This window comes from Salvelinus alpinus, chromosome 24 (genome assembly GCF_045679555.1).
Source record: "Salvelinus alpinus chromosome 24, SLU_Salpinus.1, whole genome shotgun sequence".
Taxonomy (NCBI): Eukaryota; Metazoa; Chordata; class Actinopteri; order Salmoniformes; family Salmonidae; genus Salvelinus; species Salvelinus alpinus.
Window position 1 is genome coordinate 1639355 of NC_092109.1, and position 21973 is coordinate 1661327.

Consider the following 21973-nt stretch of genomic DNA (forward strand, 5'->3'; position numbering starts at 1 on the left):
GAGCTGTATCATTGTCACAATAATGATTAAATTGTCATTACAAAGCATACCATTCTCTGTGTACTTAACAAAGTATCACATTATTATGTAGGTCCTACAGTTTGAAAAGGTACATTTCAATGGTGCATTAACTTTGTGGTAACTGTTAGCGTTTTGAGATAAAAAAAAAACAGTAACACATTAAATGTTAGTGATTTTCAGTTGTCAACTCTGTTATCTGTCAATTCCATTACCTGAATACAGAAATGTTATCATAGCATTTTAATGTCATTAATTATACATATTTAATTATTATTATCAAATAATTTGTTCTCTCTAATTATCCAACAGTATGCAGAGCAAAATGTGTTATTCCTCACTTAACATGTCATTAATGTTCCATTTATTATGCTTTACATGTGAACCACTTTTTTAATGCGACCAGAAATGACTCAAAATATATTAAAAACTTGAATGCCCAATTTAATCTGACTGTTTTGTTTGCAAAGTAATGCCCTTACAATAAAATAGACCATCATCATCATCATATCAATTTCCCCCTAAGGCTAGATTTAAGACAATGAAAGGGTTAATTTAGCGTTTCCTTCCTGCCTGTTGCTTCATTAGCTTTTGGGCTAACGTATAAGCATGCACTTTGGGTTAGTGAGTAAGGTACAGGTTTCACACCCCATTCAATTGATACCAACATTTTCAAACATACATTAATATTGGAAATTCAAGGGAGAGGACACAACTGGTTGGCGTTAAACTGGCCAGACTGAGTTTAACTGAAAACAAACAGAGAGGACCTTCACGTTTCAATTGCCCATTACCAAAGGCATACGATCCTAGTAACAATCTATACTTATTTTTTGTTGTGGTTAGATTTTACACGGTAGTATTATATTTCGTCTTTCGTACGAGCGCCACAATAAAAAAGAACCATGTTCACATGTAAAAAATAAACAAACTGAAAAAAAAAAAAAACTTGGTTTTAAAATAACCTAGGAGTGTTATAATAGCACTGACAAACTTTATAATGACGCTGTTGTATGGGTAACTGGTTTCTCTGCTTCATATATGTAGATTGTCATTTTTTTCAAGTGTTCAGTGCAAAAATAAATAGCTTGAGCCCACACACCCTCTCTGAGAGAGTGGAAATACTGTCGGGCTGTGAGTGTGAGACAAGAAGTCTAAGTATCGAGTTTGGTTGCTTTGACCAACCGTGCACCACCCCGGCACCAGGTGGCTTCCTCTCCCTCCCAGGGTGCAATGGGGCCTTGTTGTCACCTAGGGTTACCAGTTTCAATGGTGCATCCCCCAAATCCAGGAGAGGGAGATAGGGGGAGGGGTGGCTATGAGCCACCCTGAAGCTCCTTGGCCTTGGCCAGGATGGTGTGGACATCTGAGATGGGGTAGTCCTGAAGAAGAACATGGACAATCAGTCAAATGTCAAATAAAACCTCCTTAGTTGCCCAAGCATGACCTATATTGGCCCCACTATTTGGATAGACCCTTTTAGATGATCTTACCTGCAGCAGTCTCATGTTGACCGTGAAGTCTCCTGCCAGCAACTGATCTCGAATCAGTCTGAAACCACACAGGACAAGCATGCCAATCAGGACAGAAATAACAAACATAACACATTATACGGTAAGATCAAATTCCTATCCAAATCCATCCAAATTCAAGTCAATTCAGGAATTGCATTGCATTCCTTAAAAAAAAATCAACAGACTTGGGGAATTGGGTATGGGGTCAATCTGGGGTTATGGACGCGGGTTTGTCCAGGGGGTAGTGGTTCATTGCTGGGCAGGACAGAAGGGGGAACTCACACGAGCATGGCGCAGCAGACCAGGATGAGGAAGTCGAAGCGGTCCTGGTCGGAGAAGAGCGTGTCCCAGATGCGGATGACGTCGGGCAAGAGGAACTCCTGGGACAGCAGCAGGGTCAGCCAGCGGAAGGTGAAGTACTGCGGCTTGATGTTCTGCTCCTGCTGTTAGAGAGAAGGGCGGGAGGGAGGGAAAGAGGTTGAACAATTTAACTAACCCCCATCATTACTACAAACAAAACATTAGCCCACTAAATTAAGTCATTTAACTAAATCCAACACACTTTTTGTAATTACATGAAAATAAATAAATGTATGCACCTGTCACCTTTTGCAAAATCTACCCCTCTCCCCTGTCCATACGAACTTGTATCCTTTCAGAGCCATGAAGGGGAGTCAACAAGGGCCTAGGGAAAGGGCCTAAGGATGGTTTTGGGACTGGGCCCAGGAGGCCTTTGCTCACCAGTTTCATATAGAGGTCCATGTCCTTCTCTTTGAGCATGGAGTAGACGCTCTCCATCTTGTAGGTGATGCCGCACTGCGAGTCGTCCAGGCTCTTGATGAACATGTCCCGGTTCTCTGACATCAGGTTGGTGAAGCAGAAGAAGGTGTCTGCCTCGGCGTGCTCTGATTGGTTGGACAGGCAAATCAATCAGTCGATCAATCATGCCCTACCTAGTGTCAATTGTGTCTGTCTGTTAACACGACTGCCAGTCAATCAAATATATTATAGACAGTAACCATGTTTCCAACAACAGTTTTTATGCAACTAAAGTCATACCATATCAAAACAAATCAAGACAGCTGTGATGGAAATAGGAAGTGTCGGTACAATTTCAAAAATGTCAGTCCTCCTGAGTGGCGTAGTGGTCTAAGGCACTGCATCGCAGTGCTAGCTGTGCCACTAGAGATCCTGGTTCGAGTCCAGGCTCTGTCACAGCCGGGCCGCGACCAGGAGACCCATGGGGCGGTGCACAATTGGCCCAGTGTCGTCCGGGTTAGGGGAGGGTTTGGCAGGCAGGGATGTTTTTGTTCCATCATGCACTAGCGACTCCTGTGGCGGGCCGGGCGCAATGCACACTGACACGGTCGCCAGGTGTACGGTGTTTCTTACGACACATTGGTGCGGCTGGCTTCCGGGTTAAGCGGGCGGGCGTTGTGTCAAGAAGCAGTGCGGCTTGGCTGGGTTTCGGAGGAAGCACGGCTCTCAACCTTCGCCTCTCCCGAGTCCGTATGGGAGTTGTAGCGATGGGACAAGACTGTAACTACCAATTGGATACCACGAAATTGGGGAGAAAAAGGGGGTCAACATTTGTTCGTTCGACATTGTGGGATCTTTTTGTGACTGTAAAATTAATTATGCAACAAATTGGGGTGAAAACAATTTCTTGCGCAATTGTTGATAGAATAACTATCGTGTCGAGGTAGATTTGCAGTCACCCGATGCTACGTTGTGTGGTGGTCCGACTACGACTTGAAAAAACATGCCGTTTATTAGGCTACAGATGAAATAAGTTATGATGAACTTCATAGGATGGCGAAAGTACACAGTGATGAGCTTGATGCTCATTTCCAATAAATATCCTGGGTCTTAATTTGTATGTTAGTGACATGATGATCGGTGATTAGCATCCAATTAACAAATAAGAATGATCTTGATCTTATCCATCTCATCATACAACCTAACCTGTCCACTTTGTCAGTGAACTGTTGTCTAGAGAGAAGACTCGGCAAGTTTGCCATTTATTTGCCAACAGTTTGTGATAAAACCATAGATAGAGTGGAAAATGCAATGGAAACATACTGAACTTACTTTAATTTTTATTCGTTGCATGAGAGGAAAAGTGGTTTTTATGTGCATTACGTCATCACGCATAGCCTTTTTAATAATATTTGCATGAAAATCTGTCGCAAATTGGACTGAAATCTAGTTAGTAAAATACTTCTTATGAAATGTTGGCCATCCCTCACTTGTCCTGTAGGTGGCAGTGCTGACTCAGCTTGATCCATTCCATCACAGAACATTAGCATTCGGATGCAGAAACCAGTGGAATGGGGCTAAAATAAGGAAGTAGCAGCAGGCAGCAGCAGATTGGGCTGATGTTTGCATTTAATACAATAGGAATTTATTTGTCCATCTGCACTAGAGACGAAAATGTGCCTTCTGCTATGCTCTCAAAATACACACGCACACACACATCCCCTCCTGCACCCACCTTTCCACTCGTTGTTGGGGTCGGTGGCAAAGGTGTAGTAGATAGGGCCCACCACCTCGTTCATGCCCTGCACGTAGGCGATGCCCGGGTTGAGCTTGGCGTAGATGAACAGGATTCGCTCCACCACCTCCCAGTGTGCCTCGCAGCCGCTGGGCAGCACCTCGTACTCGTTGGACGGGTACAGGTTAAGGGCCTTGCCCGGGGAGCTCACCTGGAGATGGGGAGGGGAAAACAGAGGAAAGAATTAGGACCGGATGAGAAACAAGTCCTAGTTCTGAAAGGATTGGATTAGATATACACAATATGGCCAAATTTCTACCACGCCTATCAGAGGGTAACCTAACGTAGCAGGAGTAAAATAAATGCCTGAAACTAGGGGGAAAAAAACTGTTGGGGGAGGTTCTCTTCTGCACTGTTCAACCAATCCAGTAAATGTAGAGGAGTTAAGAGGGAGTGTCGCTTTGTTAACGTCCAAAAGCGGATGTCACGTCACAGGCTCTTTCCCTGAAAACCGGAATATCCGGTTGTTGGGGACTCAGCAGAGGCTAATCAGAGGGCAACGTGGATCTACTACCATATTGCTTAGGGTGACAAAACAGATTTAAGCCACTCGTGAGAGTTCTTAAAGCAGTTGAAGCATTACAGCTCTCCGCCATAGAAGACCATTGGAGGGGCATCCAGTCAATTGTTATGGGATGGAAATGGACACAAACTGAAAACACCCATAAGTAAAATAAAGGTTATCGACCCATCATCGTCAAGCCAATACACTCACCTGGACCTTGCAGTACACACGCACCACTGCGTGCACATCATGACTGCATTGCTTAAAGCAGGAGAAGGGGGATTGAACATAACACAGGGTGGTAGAGTCAGCCCATCTGAATAGTGTTTCCCCTAGCATTACCAAAACAAGGTCACCCTGCAGCCTCCGGAAGTGGAGGCATTAACATTGACAGAGCAATATGTCTGTTCATACACATGAGAAACAAAAACGCACACGACTCTCCCCCTCTCACTCACATTGGTGACCCCGCTGCGGTTGCGGTCCACAGTTTGGGCCTTGAGGGTAGTCTGTTCCACACGGCGCCTGAGTGTCTCGTAGTCGTTCTGGGGATCCAGGATCAGCTGGCAGGGGTAGTCTGTGGGCCGCTGGAAGAACGCCATGTCGGGGTACAAGCGCCTGCCGTCATGAAATACACTAGTTAGTGTATTCCTATGTGGAACATAAGGCTTCCACGAGAGAGCCACTGCTTCCAATCTTCTGCCTTTTTGGAGATGGTATTACATGACTGGGTACTGGAATACATTAAGACTTTAAATCACCAGTCAAGTTGCTCGCCCCTGCTCTGAAGGATGAGTGACTTAAATTACAAGGAGATGCACGTCAGTCAGCCAAAGAAGTACCTAGCTTGTTGCCCAGGCAGTCAGACCTACCGGACATCTTTATCAATCTGTAGCAGCACCTCGTTATCTCTGAAGTAGTTGTTCCACTTGCTGTCTGGGTTGGGGTTGAGAGGCTGCGAGAGCGAGAAAGATAGAAAGAGGGCATGAAAATGAATGTATGGGAGACTGATCTGCGAAATCTGTGAAAAATCATTTATACACATTAGCTCAGACAGTCCAGCAGTGTGTATCAGAGTAAGAAATGTTCATGTTTTGAGGGCAAAAAAAATGAGGGAGAGGGGAAACTCACGTGGTCCTCCATAGTCACGTCCTCTCTGGAGAGGCCCAGGTTGGCCTTAGCGATGCCTGGCTGGATGATCATCTCCTTTAGGAACTGGGAATACACCTCCCTGTGGGCCACAAATAAATACAATCATCTCTATGCCTGTGGGTAACCGCAAGAGACAGGGACCATCGGAGGTCTGAAACACCTAGTAGTTTCCTTTAAGGAGTTCAATTTGACTTGATTTTGACTTGGGGGGAAAAGTCCTCAAAGATACAGCCATGATATCATGGAGATACCAACATATTTCTTGTACTGACCCAATTCTCTCTGGTTTACATGAATTGACTAGGGGCTAGGCATTGTTTCTTGACAGGGCCAGTACAGGCAATTCAGGCAGGATCAACCAAAAACACTTGAAGTATTTGAAGTATTTGAATAATGTGAGGAGAGAGCCAATAGAAGCAGCAGACAAGCATGACTCATCATCACCATCACTGTTTCCCGGGCCGAGCAGACCTGATATAGCTGTCCGGTGCTGGGTGTTGTGTTTTAGTGTGAGATTTTAATAGGTCAGGTTATGACTCAGCTGTTTGTATAGAAACACTTGGTAAAATCTGAAGGATTCAAAAGTAAACTCCAGTGGGACAGGAGGGATATACTTGACTAAGAACCGGTTAGTTACCGAGGTATAATTCAGGCATAGATGGAAGGACACACTCAGTGACTAAGACTTGAGCAGTAGATGTTTTCATGCACTTTATACACAGAGTACAAAACATGTCCATTAATCTCCTCCTGTTAATAAAGAATTGATGTCCACCAGCACTGTTGGAGACATGTTTACCTCTGCTTTTTGAGGAAGGAGTCCCATATCATCTGGTCCAAAGGCAGGTAATTGAGCAGGACCTGGAAACATTGAAGCAAGTTATCAGAAATTTGAATCGCAACCATTCATTAGAACAGGCTTAAACTAGCACTAAAACTAAGGCTAATGCTACATACTGTAGATCACGTGTCAAACAAAAGGCCTGCAGGCTGAATCCGGCCCGTGACACGTTTCCATCCAGCCCGCGCAATTATTTGGGTTGTCAATTCATTTTGGCCCGCCTCCATACCACCCCCGATGCACTGCATTGCAAACGTGCTGCACGCCAAAAGGCAGTGCATTGCCACAGACACACTCCTCCTCCCAGATCCACACACAAGCCAGTGCGCTGCATCATATCATCACTCATAACACTGACCAAAAAAAGTTCTAAAATAAAGCATTCACACGTGGGGTACACCTTACTACTAAACACACACGTGTGTAAATTAGTCAACAGTTGAGTCAACTAGTTTAGGAAATTACAGCCTGATGCACTCGCATCTGTGAATTCAATGTCAATTGAGCTACTTTTGTCTGTCCCGTTTACAGCGGGCAGCGGAGGGAAAGTGTACATAAACTGTACAGACACATGCCACAGTCCTAGGCTACTAAAATGTTGCAGTCTGGCTTCGGTTTTTAAAGCTTGACAATGACTTTCCAGAAAACTAAACTTGCAACACAACACCATGCAAGGAGAAACATGTAGGCCTATTACAGCCACATTTGAACAGTAGCCTAGACTCAATTACAAGAAGTCAATGTGCGGGGGTAAAGGTTAGTTAAGGTAATTTGTACATGTCGGTAGGGGTGAAGTGACTATGCATAGATAATAAACAGCGAGTAGCAGCAGTGTAATAAAAAAAAGGGAGGGGGAGGGTGTAGTCTGGGTGGCCATCTGATTAATTGTTCAGCAGCCGTATGGCTTGGGGGTTGAAGCTGTTAAGGAGCCTTTTGGTCCTAGACTTGGCGCGCCGGTACTGCTTGCCGTGCGGTAGCAGAGAGAACAGTCTATGACTTGGTTGACTGGAGCCTTTGACAATTTTTTGAGCCTTTCTCTGACACCGCCTGGTATAGAGTCCCTGGATGGCAGGAAGCTTGGCCCCAGTGATGTACTGGGCCGTAGACACAACCCTCTGTTCCACCTTCCGGTCAGATGCTGATCAGTTGCCATACCAGGCGGTAATACAACCGGTCAGGATGCTTTCGATGGAGCAGGATGCTTTCGATAGAACTTTAAGGATCTGGGGACCATTGCCAAATATTTTCTCCTGAGGGGGAAAAGGTGTTGTCGTGCCCTCTTCACAACTGTCTTGGTGTGTTTGGACCATGATAGTTTGTTGGTGATGTGGAATCCAAAGAACTTGAAACTCTCGACCCATTCCACTTGAGTCCTGTCGATGTTAATGGCGGCCTGTACGGCCCTCCTTTTCTTATAGTCCACAATCAGCTCTTTGACTTGCTCACATTGAGAGAGCGGTTGTTGTCCTGGCACCACACTGCCAGGTCTCTGACCTCCTCCCTGTAGGCTGTCTCATCGTTGTCGGTGATCTGGCCTATGACTGCTGTGTCGTCAGCAAACTTAATGATTCGAATTTGGCCACGCAGTCGTGGGTGAACAGGGAGTGTTATTGCCTACCCTTACCACCTGGGGGCGGCCCGTCGGCAAGTCCAGGATCCAGTTGCAGAGGGAGGTGTTTAGTCCCAGGGTCCTTAGCATAGTGATGAGCTTTTTGGGCACTATGGTGTTGAACGCTGAGCTGTAGTCAACGAACAGCATTCTCACATAGGTGTTCCTTTTGTCCAGGTGGGAAAGGGCTTTGTGGAGTGCAATTGAGACATCTGTTGGGGTGGTATGCGAATTGGAGTGGGTCTAGGGTTTCTGGCATGATGGTGTTGATATGGGCCATGACAAGCCTTTCAAACCAATTCATGGCTACCGAGGTGAGTGCTACGGGGCGGTAATCATTTAGGCAGGTTACAGTCGCTATTTTGGGCACCTGGGACTATGGTGGTCTGTTTGAAACGTAGGTATTACAGACCCAGCCAGGGAGAGGTTGAAAATGTCAGTGAAGACACTTGCCAGTTGGTCCGCGCATGCTTTGAGTACACGTCCTGGTAATCCGTCTGGCCCCGCGAGCTTTGTGAATGTTGACCTGTTTAAAGGTCTTGCTCACATTGGCTACGGAGAGCGTGATCACACAGTCGTCCGGAACAGCTGATGCTCTCATGCATGCTTCAGTGTTGCTTGCCTCAAAGCGAGCATGAAAGGCATTTAGCTCGTCTGGTGGGCTGTCACTGGGCAGCTCGCAGCTGGGTTTCCCTTTGTAGTCCGTAATAGTTTAAGCCCTGCCACGTCCGACGACTGTCAGAGCCGCTGTAGCAGGATTCAATCTTAGTCCTGTATTGACGCTTTGCCTGTTTAATGGTTTGTTTGAGGGCATAGCCGGATTTCTTATAAGCGCCCGGATTAGTGTCCCGCTCCTTGAAAGCAGCAGCTCTACCCTTTAGCTATGGATGTTGCCTGTAATCCATGGCTTCTGGTTGGGAAATGTACGTACGGTCACTGTGAGGACGACATTGTCGATGCACTTATTGATGAAGCCGGCGACTGAGGTGGTATACTCCTTAATGCCATTGGATGAATCCCGGAACATATTCCAGTCTGTTCTAACAAAACAGTCCTGTAGCGTAGCATCTGCGTTAATCGGCATGGCTGATTAATTAGAGCCGATTTCAAGTTTTCATAACAAATCGGTAAATCTGCATTTTTGGATGCCGATTACATTGCAATCCATGCGTGGCAGGCTGACCATCTGTTACAGGAGTGCAGTAAGGAGCCAAAGTAAGTTGCTAGCTAGCATTAAACTTATCTTATCAAAAACAATCAATCTTAACATAATCACAAGTTAACTACACATGGTTGATGATATTACTATTTTAACTAGCTTGTCCTGCGTTGCGTATAATGAATGCGGTGCCTGTTAATTTATCATCGAATCAGCCTACTTAGCCAAACGAGTGATGATTTAACAAAAGTGCATTCGTGAAAAAAAGCATGTTTCTACAACTTGGAGTCCTGTGGTAAATCCAATTGATTGGACATGACTTGGAAAGGCACACACCTGTCTATATAAAGCCCCACAGTTTACAGTGCATGTCAGAGTAAAAACCAAGCCATGAGGTCGAAGGAATTGTCCGTAGAGCTCCTAGACAGGATTGTATCGAGGCACAGATCTGGGGAAGGGTACCAACATTTTTCTGCAGCATTGAAGGTCCCCAAAAGACAGTGGCCTCCATCATTCTTAAATGGAAGAAGTTTGGAATCACCAAGACTCTTCCTAGAGCTGGCCGCCCGGGGAGAAGGGCCTTGGTCAGGGAGGTGACCAAGTACCCAATGGTCACTCTGACAGAGATCCAAAGTTCCTCTGTGGAGATGGGAGAACCTTCCAAAAGGACAACCTTCTCCGCAGTACTCCACTAATCAGGCATTTATGGTAGAGTGACCAGACAAAAGCCACTCCTCAGTGAAAGGCACATGAAAGCCTGCTTGGAGTTTGCCAAAAGGCACCTAAAGGACTCTCAGACCATGAGAAACAAGATTCTTTGGTCTGATGAAACCAAGATTGAACTTTTTGGGCTGAATGCCAAGCGTCACGTCAAAGAAACCTGGCACCATCCCTACGGTGAAGCATGGTGGTGGTAGCATCCTGCTGTGGGGATGTTTTTCAGCGGCAGGGACTGCAAAGTACAGAGAGAGATCCTTGATGAAAACTTGCTCCAGAGCGCTCAGGATCTCAGATTGGGGCGAAGGTTCACCTTCCAACAGGACAACGACCCTAAGCACACAGCCAAGACAACAAACAAGTGGCTTCGGGAAAAGTCTCTGAATGTCCTTGAGTGACCCAGTCAGAGCCAGGAGAAACTCCCCAAATTCAGGTGAGTCAAGCTTGTAGCATCTTACCCAACTAGACTCAAGGCTGTAATCACTTCTAAAGGTGCTTCAATAAAGTACAGAGTAAAGGGTCTGAATACTTATGCAAATTTGATATCAGATTTTTTGCTTTGTCATTATGGGGTATTGTGTGTAGATTGAAATAATTTTTCATCATCAATTTTAGAATAAGGCTGTAGCGTAACAAAATGTGAAAAAAAGTCAAGGGGTCTGAATACTTTCCGAATGCACTCTGTCTATTAAAGGGCTGGAGCAACTCACTTTCCAGCAAAGTGCACGGATGCCTCCTTCAAACGGGATACCTGTAGAGCGATAGGAAACATGAAAATGTCTTAATAAAATATGGAAAAATACTTCTTTTTTTTAATGGTGAAAGCAAAGTTCTTGCTTACCGCTGAAGCAAAGTTCCCGAAGCACCTTTAAGTCAAGCTTCTCTTCACTCAAGGCCACCTTGAAATCCTGGATCCTTCATTTGCACAAGAAAGGGAAAAATAACATCTCAGAGTAGGTTGTGTTGTAAGAGGCATATTGTTTGTTTGCATTCATCGTAGATCATAAAATAATGCCTCCCATCAAGAAAGAGGAAGGTAACATTCCTATAATGCCTCATTCAGATCATTACACATGCAGCAGACAGACATAAACAATATAGGACTGGGTGTTCTGAGTGGGTAGACTAATATGTTTACTGTGACAACCACAAATAAAGGAGGAAAGGATCCAAAAGAATGCAAAACACATTATTTTGTGTCACAATCTACAAAGGGCTGCAGTTTCATTTGTTTACCTTGTGCATTGACTGCGGGGGGGGGGGGGGGGGGGGGTGGGGTCAAATCATGTGCCCAGAAAAGGAGGGGGTTGATCAAAATACCCTCCCCCTAACTTGGTACCTATAGCCATAGACCCCCATAGCAACATCGTCAAGTAGTTCAACTTCCACCCTAGACAACTGCTAAGTATACGGTCTTTGACGTTCTGATTTTACCAACACAACCTGCTCCAACTCTTCTTATGGTACAACATAACATATTCAATGGAGGGACTTGGTCAAAGTGGCCCTTTATTGTTTTGTAACACTGCTAAATGACTCATTCAAAACGGAAGTACTGCCACTAGCCTATTCACTGAAACACCCTTCTTACAGCTGGACTGCATTGAGACAGTGACACCTATGTGCTCCCTATGATCAATGCGGGCTGTCCTGCTGTTCTGATCAGCTGACTCTCCAGCCAAATAACAGGACCCATTGATGTGGTGGTTAGGCTACATTACCACTACCAGGAAAAGCAGTATTGACTCTCCCAGAGGAACTCAAAATAGATCGGGCGGACTGATTGTGAACGATTTAGCCAAAAAAACTCAGAGGCCTAGTCTATACAGCAGACCGTAGGTTATAGGCTACAGCAGGTCTTATAGAAAGAAGTGTGTGTAGAACTGACAGGATTGGCTATTCAGCGATTCAACGTCAGAGAGTTGTGTCCATTCTTCATACACCATATCTGTGATATTCAGATTTTGTTCTAACCTACTGAACAGAACCAAATAAAAAGTTATTTGATTTCAATCTAGTATGCCTTTCTCCTGTAATAGCAATTTCTCTTTCCTAAACTTCACCGGCAGCTACATCCTGTTTGTCATGGCTCTCTGGAAAACTGCAGATGATCAGAAAAGTTACTAGGCTTGGGGCTATTCAAAGGGAAAACAGTTCATCTGTTTTTTTCATCAAACACCAGTGCTCACGAGACACCAGCCCTGACCTCAGATCATTAACGAACACCAGGCAAAAGTGCTTTGCTGTCACAGTTAAACCATAACTTTGATTGCCCTTCATAACATTGGATCCAGTCTTTTCCTGGAACAAGAACGTCCACAAGCATGAGTGAATAGTAGCCTAAACGCCAGGGAAGCTTTATAATGAGTAACCTTCAGCTTCTTGCAACTAAGCCTTGCAGCAAAATTTCAGCCATCAAAGAAAATAGGTTACTGTAGTAGGCATTTGAACCGTTTTATTTACAAAGAGTCTGCATTTTCTTGGCTACTGTTTGATACTGCCAAATAGCGGGAGTGTAAATATATTTAATACAAGTGACTTAGTGCGTCCTGCTTTGAACTGCCCTTGTCTCGCAAGAATTTAAAAGGATGTCCTGTTAGTATGTCCATTGCATAGGGCAAATGTTATGCAATAGGCTATATAGCAACATTGCATCTTGAGTAGACTCGTTTGTACTTCTCCCTGTATTTGGGGCTTATAATTAACATGAAGTCAAATACAACGCACAGGTTTGACTGTCTCGTTTAAAAGGGTCTCAAGTTTGTTTTGATCAGTGAAGAATGTGTGCATGATGTTAGCAACCTTGCTTAGTTGCATAATTGTATTTGAGGAATTAGGTAGCTAGCACCAGTTCTGCATTTTCTCTTATTCCTTCCTCGTGTTTGCCACTACATCGTTCATTAAAATCTCGAATTAAATGCTCCTTTAGGGGGTGGACTGCTTGAGCCTATGAATGAGCCAGCTAGCTAGAGCAGATAGCTAGGAGAAAAACAATTCCATTCAAGCGGATTGGAATTTAAAAACATTGTCTGCAGTGTAGTACAGTACAATGAAGCTAACATTTTCCTCGATGTTGCTAGCAGATGATTTCCCATTTCCTCGAGACAACGCAACGGGCAGAGCTAGCTAGTTAACGTTAGCCTACGGGGCTTTCAGAGTCCACCACGTCATAATCCACGATCAATTACAGTGAACGCATCACATGACATTTACGATTGACAAACATAGCTATATCACATTTAATCGAAGGTGTTGTTATGGCCTACTTTCCATTTATACATCAAATCTACATCTCACCTGATTCTGTAAGAGCTAGACATGTTGGATGAATCCAAAACCAAGACCTGTGTGCCACAAGAAAAATACTCCGATGGTGAAACATCCGCAACGACACTTGGGAAAGATTACTTTGCTGTTTGTTTTCAGATCTCACCTGCCAATTTCATTAGAAAAAAATCAGGTGTAATTCTCTTGCAATCAAACTTATAAAAGTTTGACTGAAAATATGAACATTAATATTTGAAAACCACTATTTCTGACTATTTCTGACTCTCACTGTAAACTTCACCAGCACATCAGCATTTGGCAGCGAGGGATGATCTTACCAGTGAATGAAGTGGGTGAGAAAAGGAAGGTGGTTCCATGGTGGACTGAAGAGTGCACTGCAGCTATTCAATAAAGAAATAGGGCTTACAGAGTGTTGCGTAGAAATAAGACTCCTGAGAATCTACTTGATTTCCAAAGGAAGAGAGCTTTAGTACGTAGGGTCATTAAGTCTGTCAAGAGAAATGCATAGAGACAGTTCTGCTCTACAATAGGCAGGGGTACTGAGCTGGGGGATGTATGGTTTATGTTGAAGAAGATGACTGGAAGAAGCAAGTTCACTTGAATTCCAGTTTTGGTTGTGGATCAAAAAATGGCCGTAACTGATAAAGAAAAATATGACTTGTTGGGGAAGACATTTGCTAGGGTACATAGTGGGGTTACTTTGGATGAAGTATATAAGCAACGCAGGTGTGAGATTTTAAATGCTCACGTTAATGTGTATAAGAAACGGGACACTGTTGACTCTTCTTTAGATGCTGTTGTAACGGATGTGAAATGGCTAGCTAGTTAGCGGTGGTGCGCGCTAATAGCCTTACAATCGGTGACGTCACTTGCTCTGAGACCTTGAAGTAGTGGTTCCCCTTGCTCTGCAAGGGCCGCGGCTTTTGTGGAGCGATGGGTAACGATGCTTCGTGGGTGACTGTTGTTGATGTGTGCAGAGGGTCCCTGGTTCGCGCCCGGGTCGGGGCGAGGGGACGGACTAAAGTAATACTGTTACACTGTCTTTACCATATATGAGATGCGTTCAGCCTTAATAGGCTGTGGGTATACAGCCCAAGGTCATGATCAGTTGTGCTATGTAATGTTTAAGTATCTACCTGATGAGGTCATACATGTTCTCCTGGGATTATTTAATACGAGTTGGAGTGAGGGGGTTATACCGTCTGGTTGGAAACGTGCAGTAATATTACCTTTTTGTAAAGCCTGGTAAGGACCTTTCATGTGTTGATAGTTATACCCACCATTGTGACCTGTATGCTCTCGTTGGCTGGTCCTCGATACATATTCGTCGCCAAACCCACTGGCTCCAGGTCATCTATAAGTCTTTGCTAGGTAAATCTCCGCCTCATCTCAGCTCACTGGTCACCATAGCAACACCCACCCGTAGCACGCGCTCCAGCAGGTATATTTCACTGGTCATCCCCAAAGCCAACACCTGCTTTGGCCGCCTTTCCTTCCAGTTCTCTGCTGCCAATGACTGGAACGAATTGCAAAAATCACTGAAGTTGGAGTCTTATATCTCCCTCACTAACTTCAAGCATCAGCTGTCAGAGCAGCTTACCGATCGCTGCAGCTGTACACAGCCCATCTATAAATAGCCCATCCAACCAACTACCTACCTCATCCCCATATTTGTTTATTTGTTTTTTTCTGCTCTTTTGCACACCAGTATTTCTACTTGCACATCCTCATCTACATCTATCACTCCAGTGTTAATTGCTAAATTGTAATTACTTCGTCACTATGGCCTATGGCCTTACCTCCTTACTTAATTTGCACACACTGTATACAGATTTTCTATTGTGTTATTGACTGTACGTTTGTTTATCCCATGTGTAACTCTATGTTGTTGTTTTTGTCGCACTGCTTTAATTTATCTCGTCCAGGTCTCAGTTGTAAATGATAACTTGTTCTCAACTAGCCTACCTGGTTAAATAAAGGTGAAAAATATATATATATAAAAGAAAAGTGTACCAATGGCCTAATGGAATTTGACTTATGAATTAGGGCTAGGATTACCACTGCTATTTTTTTTGTTATTCCTTGTCACCATAATCAATCGTTAATCTTCTACTTTGCATTATTTTATGTAAATAATAATTAGATTCGTTTATTGCAGTAACTATGCACATATTTTGTGTAGTGTGTGCTATGCCAGACCTGGCTACAAGTTCATTAAAACTCATCAGTTTGAGATAGCTAATAAAAAAACATTAAACAAATTGTATTACCGTGAAATGCTTACTTAGGAGCCCTTAACCAACAATGCAGAGTTTTTAAAAAAGTAAGTAAGACAAATTTGCTAAATAAACTAAAGGAAAACTAGTAACACAATAAAAATACATTCACGTAGATAGTACTTCAATTAGCCTGACTAACCAGTGCCCCCCCGTACATTGGCTACCCGGACTATTTGCATTGTGTCCCCCCACCCGCCAACTCACTCTTTTACGCTGCTGCTACTCTCTGTTTACCATCTATGCATAGTCATTTTAACTATATCTACATGTACATATTACCTCAATTAGTCCGACTAACCGGTGCCCCCGCACATTGACTCTGTACCGGTACCACCATGCTACTGTTATTTTCACTGTCATTTTAGTTTTTTATTTTATATTTCTTTACTCATCTATTGTTTACCTAATACCTATTTTTGTACTTAAAAATTGCACTGTTGGTTAGTGCTTGTAAATAACAAAGAAACTTTGATTTGATATGAAATAACAATAACGAGGCTATATAGAAGTGGTTCCTGTACCGAGTTCCTGTACAGGAGTACAGGGTAGTTGAGGTAATTGTACATGTAGTTAGGGGTAAATTGACTATGCATAGATAATAAACAGAGTGTCTGTGTTTCCGTGGAGGCTGCTGAGGGGAGGAAGGGTATCAAACACATCAAAGATGTGGTTTCCATGTGGTTGATACCACTCCATTGACTCCATTCCAGCCATTACTATGAGCCGTCCTCCTCTCAGCAGCGTCCAATGGACAGTGTGTGTGGTTAGAGTCAAGTGACTGTACATCGAGCCAGTGCAAAAAATAATAATAAAATAAGGGTGTCAATGCAAATAGTCCGCTACCTTCCTTATCCAAAATGTGGAGAGGATTTAACTAACAGTGAACATGCAACAATATGCTTTCTTAAAATTCAATGGGAAATAATTAACAGAACCTTCCCCTGAAGCAGGAAGCAATTCCTAACAACACAGATGAACCGGAAAAGGAGCTTGTTTTGTTGACATCAGACGAACACGAAAGAATATAAATGATAAAACAATAAATGAATTGAATCAACCAAAGAAAGCTAAGGTATGACAGTGTCCGATAAACTGCAAATGAGCAATGTGGACAAATCCTGTGTAAAGTAGCTAGATCGCCAAACATTGATTCACTAGCTAGCTAATGAATCTAATTAACGCGAGTTACAGTAGCTGAGCTAGCCAGCAATGGATTTGATGTAGCTAACTAACGTTATTTAGCAAAATAGCTATATGTCATGGTTGCAGGTTACACTACATAAATATACATTCGTACTTGACACTTTTGATACAGCTAACGTTACAGTAGTCAGTTAGCCAGCCATGGCGCACTGTACGCTCATCTAGCTGAGGTCAGGACCGAACTCTCAACTCCGTTGCGCGATTTGCTAGCAACAACATTGAGTCCCTTAGTCGATACTTGTAAGCTTTTTCAGAATTGTAATTTTTTACATGTACTTATTTTGGTCCTGTACAACTGAGGCTGTTTCGCGGGTTGCTGAAATTCATACTTCTAATACAATATGTTATCGAATACAAGCACCGACTTTTTCGTAATCGGTTTTGCTCAAATGGAGACATAACGGCTTGAAAGTAAGTTACTATGTAAGCTGAGATTCAATTGGATTTTCCATTTAGTTTGGCCATGTAGCAGACAAACTGGTACGAATTTAACCTGCCAAGTCCCACTTGTTTAGGTGTTGCTCAAATGGAAACGCTTTCTTTATTTAGCGAACTAGCTAGCCAAATACTTTGTTTACAGTCTTAATCCTACTTTTTTATGACACGATTTACAGTGTTAACAATGAGTTTATGATAATAACTTGCATCATTAGACTGTAATTGCCATTTCCATAAACATGAAGTATATACTTTTTGATATTTCTATCAAAGCAATGTCAAGTATCCTAATGACAACAACTTGTCTTTGTCCCCAGCAGCTTCTTGTAGACCTAACCCCTGAGTTAGGGAGGTCTTGAGCACACACTGCCTCTTCTGTGACCACCTCATCTATCCCGATGCCTACCCTTTGAGAGCTGCCTGGCACCTACCTCCTGAGGCCACCTGCTTTGCCCTGTTGTCAAACAGAGGGGAAGTGAGAAGCAGCAGCCGACATGGCAGCCAAGGCAGGGGACAACCCCGACAGCCTCATGGCACTGACCACAGCCTTCTGCCTGAGGAACCTGAGGAGGACCATGTGCTACCTGGGAGAGAGGAACAAGCTCTGCCTGCGCTCAGACATCTTCCTGCCCAGCGAGATCTGTGACAAGCTGGTCAACACGTACGTATAATTGCTAATCCTAATGTTCAATTAAGCAATGTCAGACTGGTTTTGCTTGTTGGTTTGTCTAATTTTTCACATTATGTTACTATGGTCTTATCGGGTGTCAAGGATGCTTTCATGATCAATCACTTTATTAGCAGCAGCTCCTGAGCATTGATTTATGACTTGCTTCAAATCTCAATGTATAATGTATGTAAATGAATTGTCAAATGCCAACCATAGTTTGATACTATATATCAATTTGATCTTATGTCTTGAATAATAATTTTTCTGCTGTTTTATGTATCTATCTTCACAGATACATGGAGCTGGTCCATATGGACAGTAACTTTGAGCCGCAGGACGGCTTCTTCCAGCTGTTCTCGGACCCGCACAGCACCAGGCTCACCCGGGTACAGCTGAGGGAGGACTTTGTGCGTGACAGGGACCTGGAGGCCATTGGGAAACAGGTGGGACATTGTGGAGGTAGATTAGTCTGGTCCCAGTTCTGTTTGTGCTGTATAGCCCCTGTGGACCATAGGGGTTGGCTATACAGTACAAACAGATCTGAGAGCAGGCTATAGGTAGACTAGAGTGCCCTAAAATGTCATGCTGCTTTTGTATTTCCTGTAAAGGCAGCAGGGGCACTAATGGGTTTTCGAGTGATGGTGAATAAAAAAAATACATTGAAATCCCACAAGTGCCCCTGCTGCGTTTTTCATACATGAAACGGGTGGGGTGGCAGTGGTTCCTTCTGGAGGGCATTGGAATGGTTTCTCCAAGTACCTTAGGCCTAAGCTAACCTCTAAACAAATAAGCCATGACAATACCTTCTTTCTAAACAAATAAGCCATGACAATACCTTCTTTCTAATCAGGACCAAAACAACAGCCAGACGCACTGATGCAAAAAAAAGTATAATTATGTCCAATGGCAAAATTTTACTCATTGAAAAAAAGCACATACTATGAGTGAACAAAGCATTAAGAACACCTGCTCTTTCTATGACATAGACTCACCAGGTGAATCCAGGTGAAAGCTATGATCCCTTATTGATGTCGCCTGTTAAATCCACTTTCATCAGTGTAGATGAAGGGGGGAGACAGGTTAAAGAAATGGTTTGTGTATTCATCCATTCAGAGGGTGGATGGGCAAAATATTTAAGTGCCTTTGAATGGGGTATGGTACAGTGGTTCCTCCTTTAAAACTTGCGTCATACTGCGCCACACCTTGCGTGTGAATTCTGCAGAATTCTGTGAATTCAGAATTCTGTAAATTGTCAGCCATTTTTTGTTGCTGCAAGTTATTTCTAGTTTGACCACCAGAGGGCATCTTTGAGAAGCATTTGATACTAATCCGTATTGGCATTACCAGAGAATTTAAAACCATTTTTGTAATAACATAGTATATGGGATTGATTTTAAGAAATTTGGCTTAATTAATTTGATTAATATTATGGTGTTTCTATTCAGAGAAAAACGAAACCCACAGGGTTTCCATTAGGATGGAATGCAAAATATCCCGCTGTACAACGTGACGGTAGGGAGTAGGCTACAGGATTGGAGGATTCTAAATTGTTTACCTTCAAGAGACAACTTTGTTCCAATATTTCTGTAAATCAGTGATATTTATTCCCATAGTAATTCGTTATGGATCCATAACTAAATCAACATCTGCAATTTGAAAGAGTATTTTTTAATGAAATGTGTTTATTTGTTTATTAGGCTACTCTGCAGTCTACAATGCATACTGTAGTAAACATGGGAAAGTGCCTAATTCCTTACATAAGGGAGAGCAGGCCATGTCTGTACTACAGAATGCAGGGCACGCGGGAGACCGGTGTTATTTCATAGTTGTGATGTCTTCACTATTATTCTACAATGTAGAAAATAGTACAAATAAAAATACTGGAAGGAGTAGGCGTGTCCAAACTTTTGACTGGTACTTGCTTAATTAATTTGATTAATATTACGGTGATTCTATTCTATGAAAAATGAAAAACCCTCTGGGCTTCCGTTAGGATGGAACAGAAAATATGGCGCTGTACAACGTGACGCTCATAAATTCTGAGCGTTGTCAGTTTGTAAATTCAGACTGTTGAGCTCTCGGTGCGTGAACTGGACGTTAAGGCCGATGAGTAGGGTTGATTTGAGCATTCTGGCCTTACAACGGCAGTCAAGCACCCAAGCTAATGTTGGCTTGCTACTTCCAGACACAAATTTACTTGCCCTAGCAGAACTAGTCAGGCAGTTTTTGTGTTAACCGGAGCGTTAGTGACTGTGCTGCTGGAAACAATTTAATTACGCTTTTTTGCCGACTTTACTGACACCGGCCATATTCAACCGGTGTTGAGTAAGGTCATTATTCTGTGCTCTGGTACACTCAGATGAGAGTGCTCTGAAATCGGTGTAGATAGCCAGAGCGAATTTACAAAAGCACCCAAATGTCCATTGAGAACGCACAACGACTATACCATTTAGCTAAGCTAAGAATGACAGGAATTAATCAAGTCAGTAAACGTTGGTTAGTCAGATAGCCTTTAGTTAATATTCTGTCAAGTTTGATGTATATCTGCTAACGTTAGGTAGCTAGCTAACATACCGGTACATACTGCTGTAATGATATGCTATGTGGTTCGTAAGGACAGCGTAGCTAACAAATTGTCAGCCAACATAACGTGTAAGGTAACTTATTTGAAAAGTCATTACTTTATTACATTGAGTAATGGTCATTGGTCCCTTGGTCATTAGGGCAAATCTGGTCTGCGATAGGAGGTTTTTTTTCACACCTACCTCGGCTATTAGACTATTCTTTAGTAATGGTTGCATAGTCTATTGTTCAGCTATTAGCCCAACTTGCAACAAATTGTTGTTGTTCCCATCTCGTTCCTTTCCCTCTGACGCACTTTGTGCGTCAAGAATTCACTCGGTTGTGCGTCAAGAATTCTGCATACAGTAGCACGTTTGTATGAAGGTGTGGTTATTCACAGGCAAATTGTTATATGCTATTGAGGTACAGTTGTGTCTTTTTGTCGAGAGCAAAACTTTATTTTCAATCAAAAATAATTGTTCTGAAAGCAACTTTTTTCCGACACAAAGGAAGTCATAGCGGACACCTACGAAGAAGGACTGTGTGATGATGGCATCTCAGGTAAGCAGCACTGGGCGTTCTTCAGTCCAACTTTCACACAGCTAGCAGTTAGCTCCTACGATTCAGTGTATGTTCATAACATTCTACTATATTACATACATGAATACCGTAGAATGATAAATCATGCAATTATTATTCTCAAGCTAATCAGGCGTTCGTAGCTAAATGCTTTTGTTCTCGCCATTTTCAGTTGAATTATTTTAACTTTCTTTCATGGCAACTCATAAGCAGGCCATGTCATATTTGTTTCATAGTTGATATATAAACATATTTCATGACAGTGTAACGGTTAGCCTTTTTTTTTTTTTTTTTTACAGATGGATGAAAGAACACTATGTCTGTCACGAAGAGTTTTTGCAGCGTGTAGATGGTGCAGGTATCATTGCATATTTCCCATCACCTAATGAACAACCACAATACCAGTCTGGTGTTAGGCTTTCTGTGCTGTATTGATGTATCCTGAAAATGACATCTGCTGCTTTATATTTAACGGTCATAACTCAGCTTATTTTTTGTAGATATGAAAACAATAACTATTTTCTTTACTTTCAGAGTACGAGCTGATCAAGGGGTCGAAAATGTAGATTTTTCCAGTTGTTCACTGTCCGAGGAACAGGCCGTGGAAGCTTTATTGCTGGCAAAAGTGCAACCAGAGGTAGTTAAACTGTTCTGTGTTCTTTTTCTCTCTCCATCTCTGCCTGTCTTTTTGTACATGGAACCTGTCTCACATGTATTAATTAAAAAACCCTGAAGATGTCAGCTGCTAATTTTCAGATTTACACCACATAAACACACAGCAATTTTCACTGGACTATCTGTTGCTGCCATGTCATGATTTCCCTGGGGGTTAACCTTGCAATAACCAAGTGGTGAGACACATAGCCCTCTATATTTAAATGTTTC

The 21973-nt window shown here is 43.0% G+C and overlaps 2 protein-coding genes across 5 annotated transcripts in view; one reads left to right on the plus strand and one right to left on the minus strand.

The window, feature by feature from the left end:
• Window positions 1-246: 246 nt before the first annotated feature.
• Window positions 247-13622, minus strand: tbc1d13 (TBC1 domain family, member 13). Of its 2 annotated transcripts, XM_071363328.1 has the most exons (13): window positions 13503-13622; window positions 13367-13413; window positions 10911-10984; window positions 10780-10820; window positions 6543-6604; window positions 5723-5822; window positions 5464-5546; window positions 5050-5209; window positions 4027-4237; window positions 2274-2437; window positions 1815-1975; window positions 1512-1569; window positions 247-1400 (listed from the first exon to the last, which is right to left on the minus strand). In XM_071363328.1, the coding sequence occupies exons 2-13, from the start codon at window positions 13387-13389 to the stop codon at window positions 1335-1337; spliced, it is 1203 nt and encodes a 400-aa protein (XP_071219429.1). In that variant the 5' UTR covers window positions 13390-13413; window positions 13503-13622; the 3' UTR covers window positions 247-1334. The 2 variants fall into 2 exon arrangements, with proteins under 2 accessions (XP_071219429.1, XP_071219428.1); XM_071363327.1 differs by lacking the exon at window positions 13503-13622 and having other exon boundaries at window positions 13367-13502.
• A 2791-nt stretch (window positions 13623-16413) lies between these two features.
• The window catches only part of LOC139551998 (protein zer-1 homolog), a 62057-nt gene continuing 56497 nt past the window's right edge, over window positions 16414-21973 (plus strand). The window contains exons 1-3 of one of the 3 annotated variants that reach the window (XM_071363337.1): window positions 16414-16708; window positions 17595-17938; window positions 18240-18390. In XM_071363337.1, coding sequence (XP_071219438.1) covers window positions 17772-17938; window positions 18240-18390 — 318 coding nt within the window. In that variant the 5' untranslated portion in view covers window positions 16414-16708; window positions 17595-17771. Of the gene's footprint in view, window positions 16709-16731; window positions 17251-17594; window positions 17939-18239; window positions 18391-21973 lie in introns of those variants that run through there. The other 2 variants (XM_071363338.1, XM_071363339.1) reach the window with 2 other exon arrangements.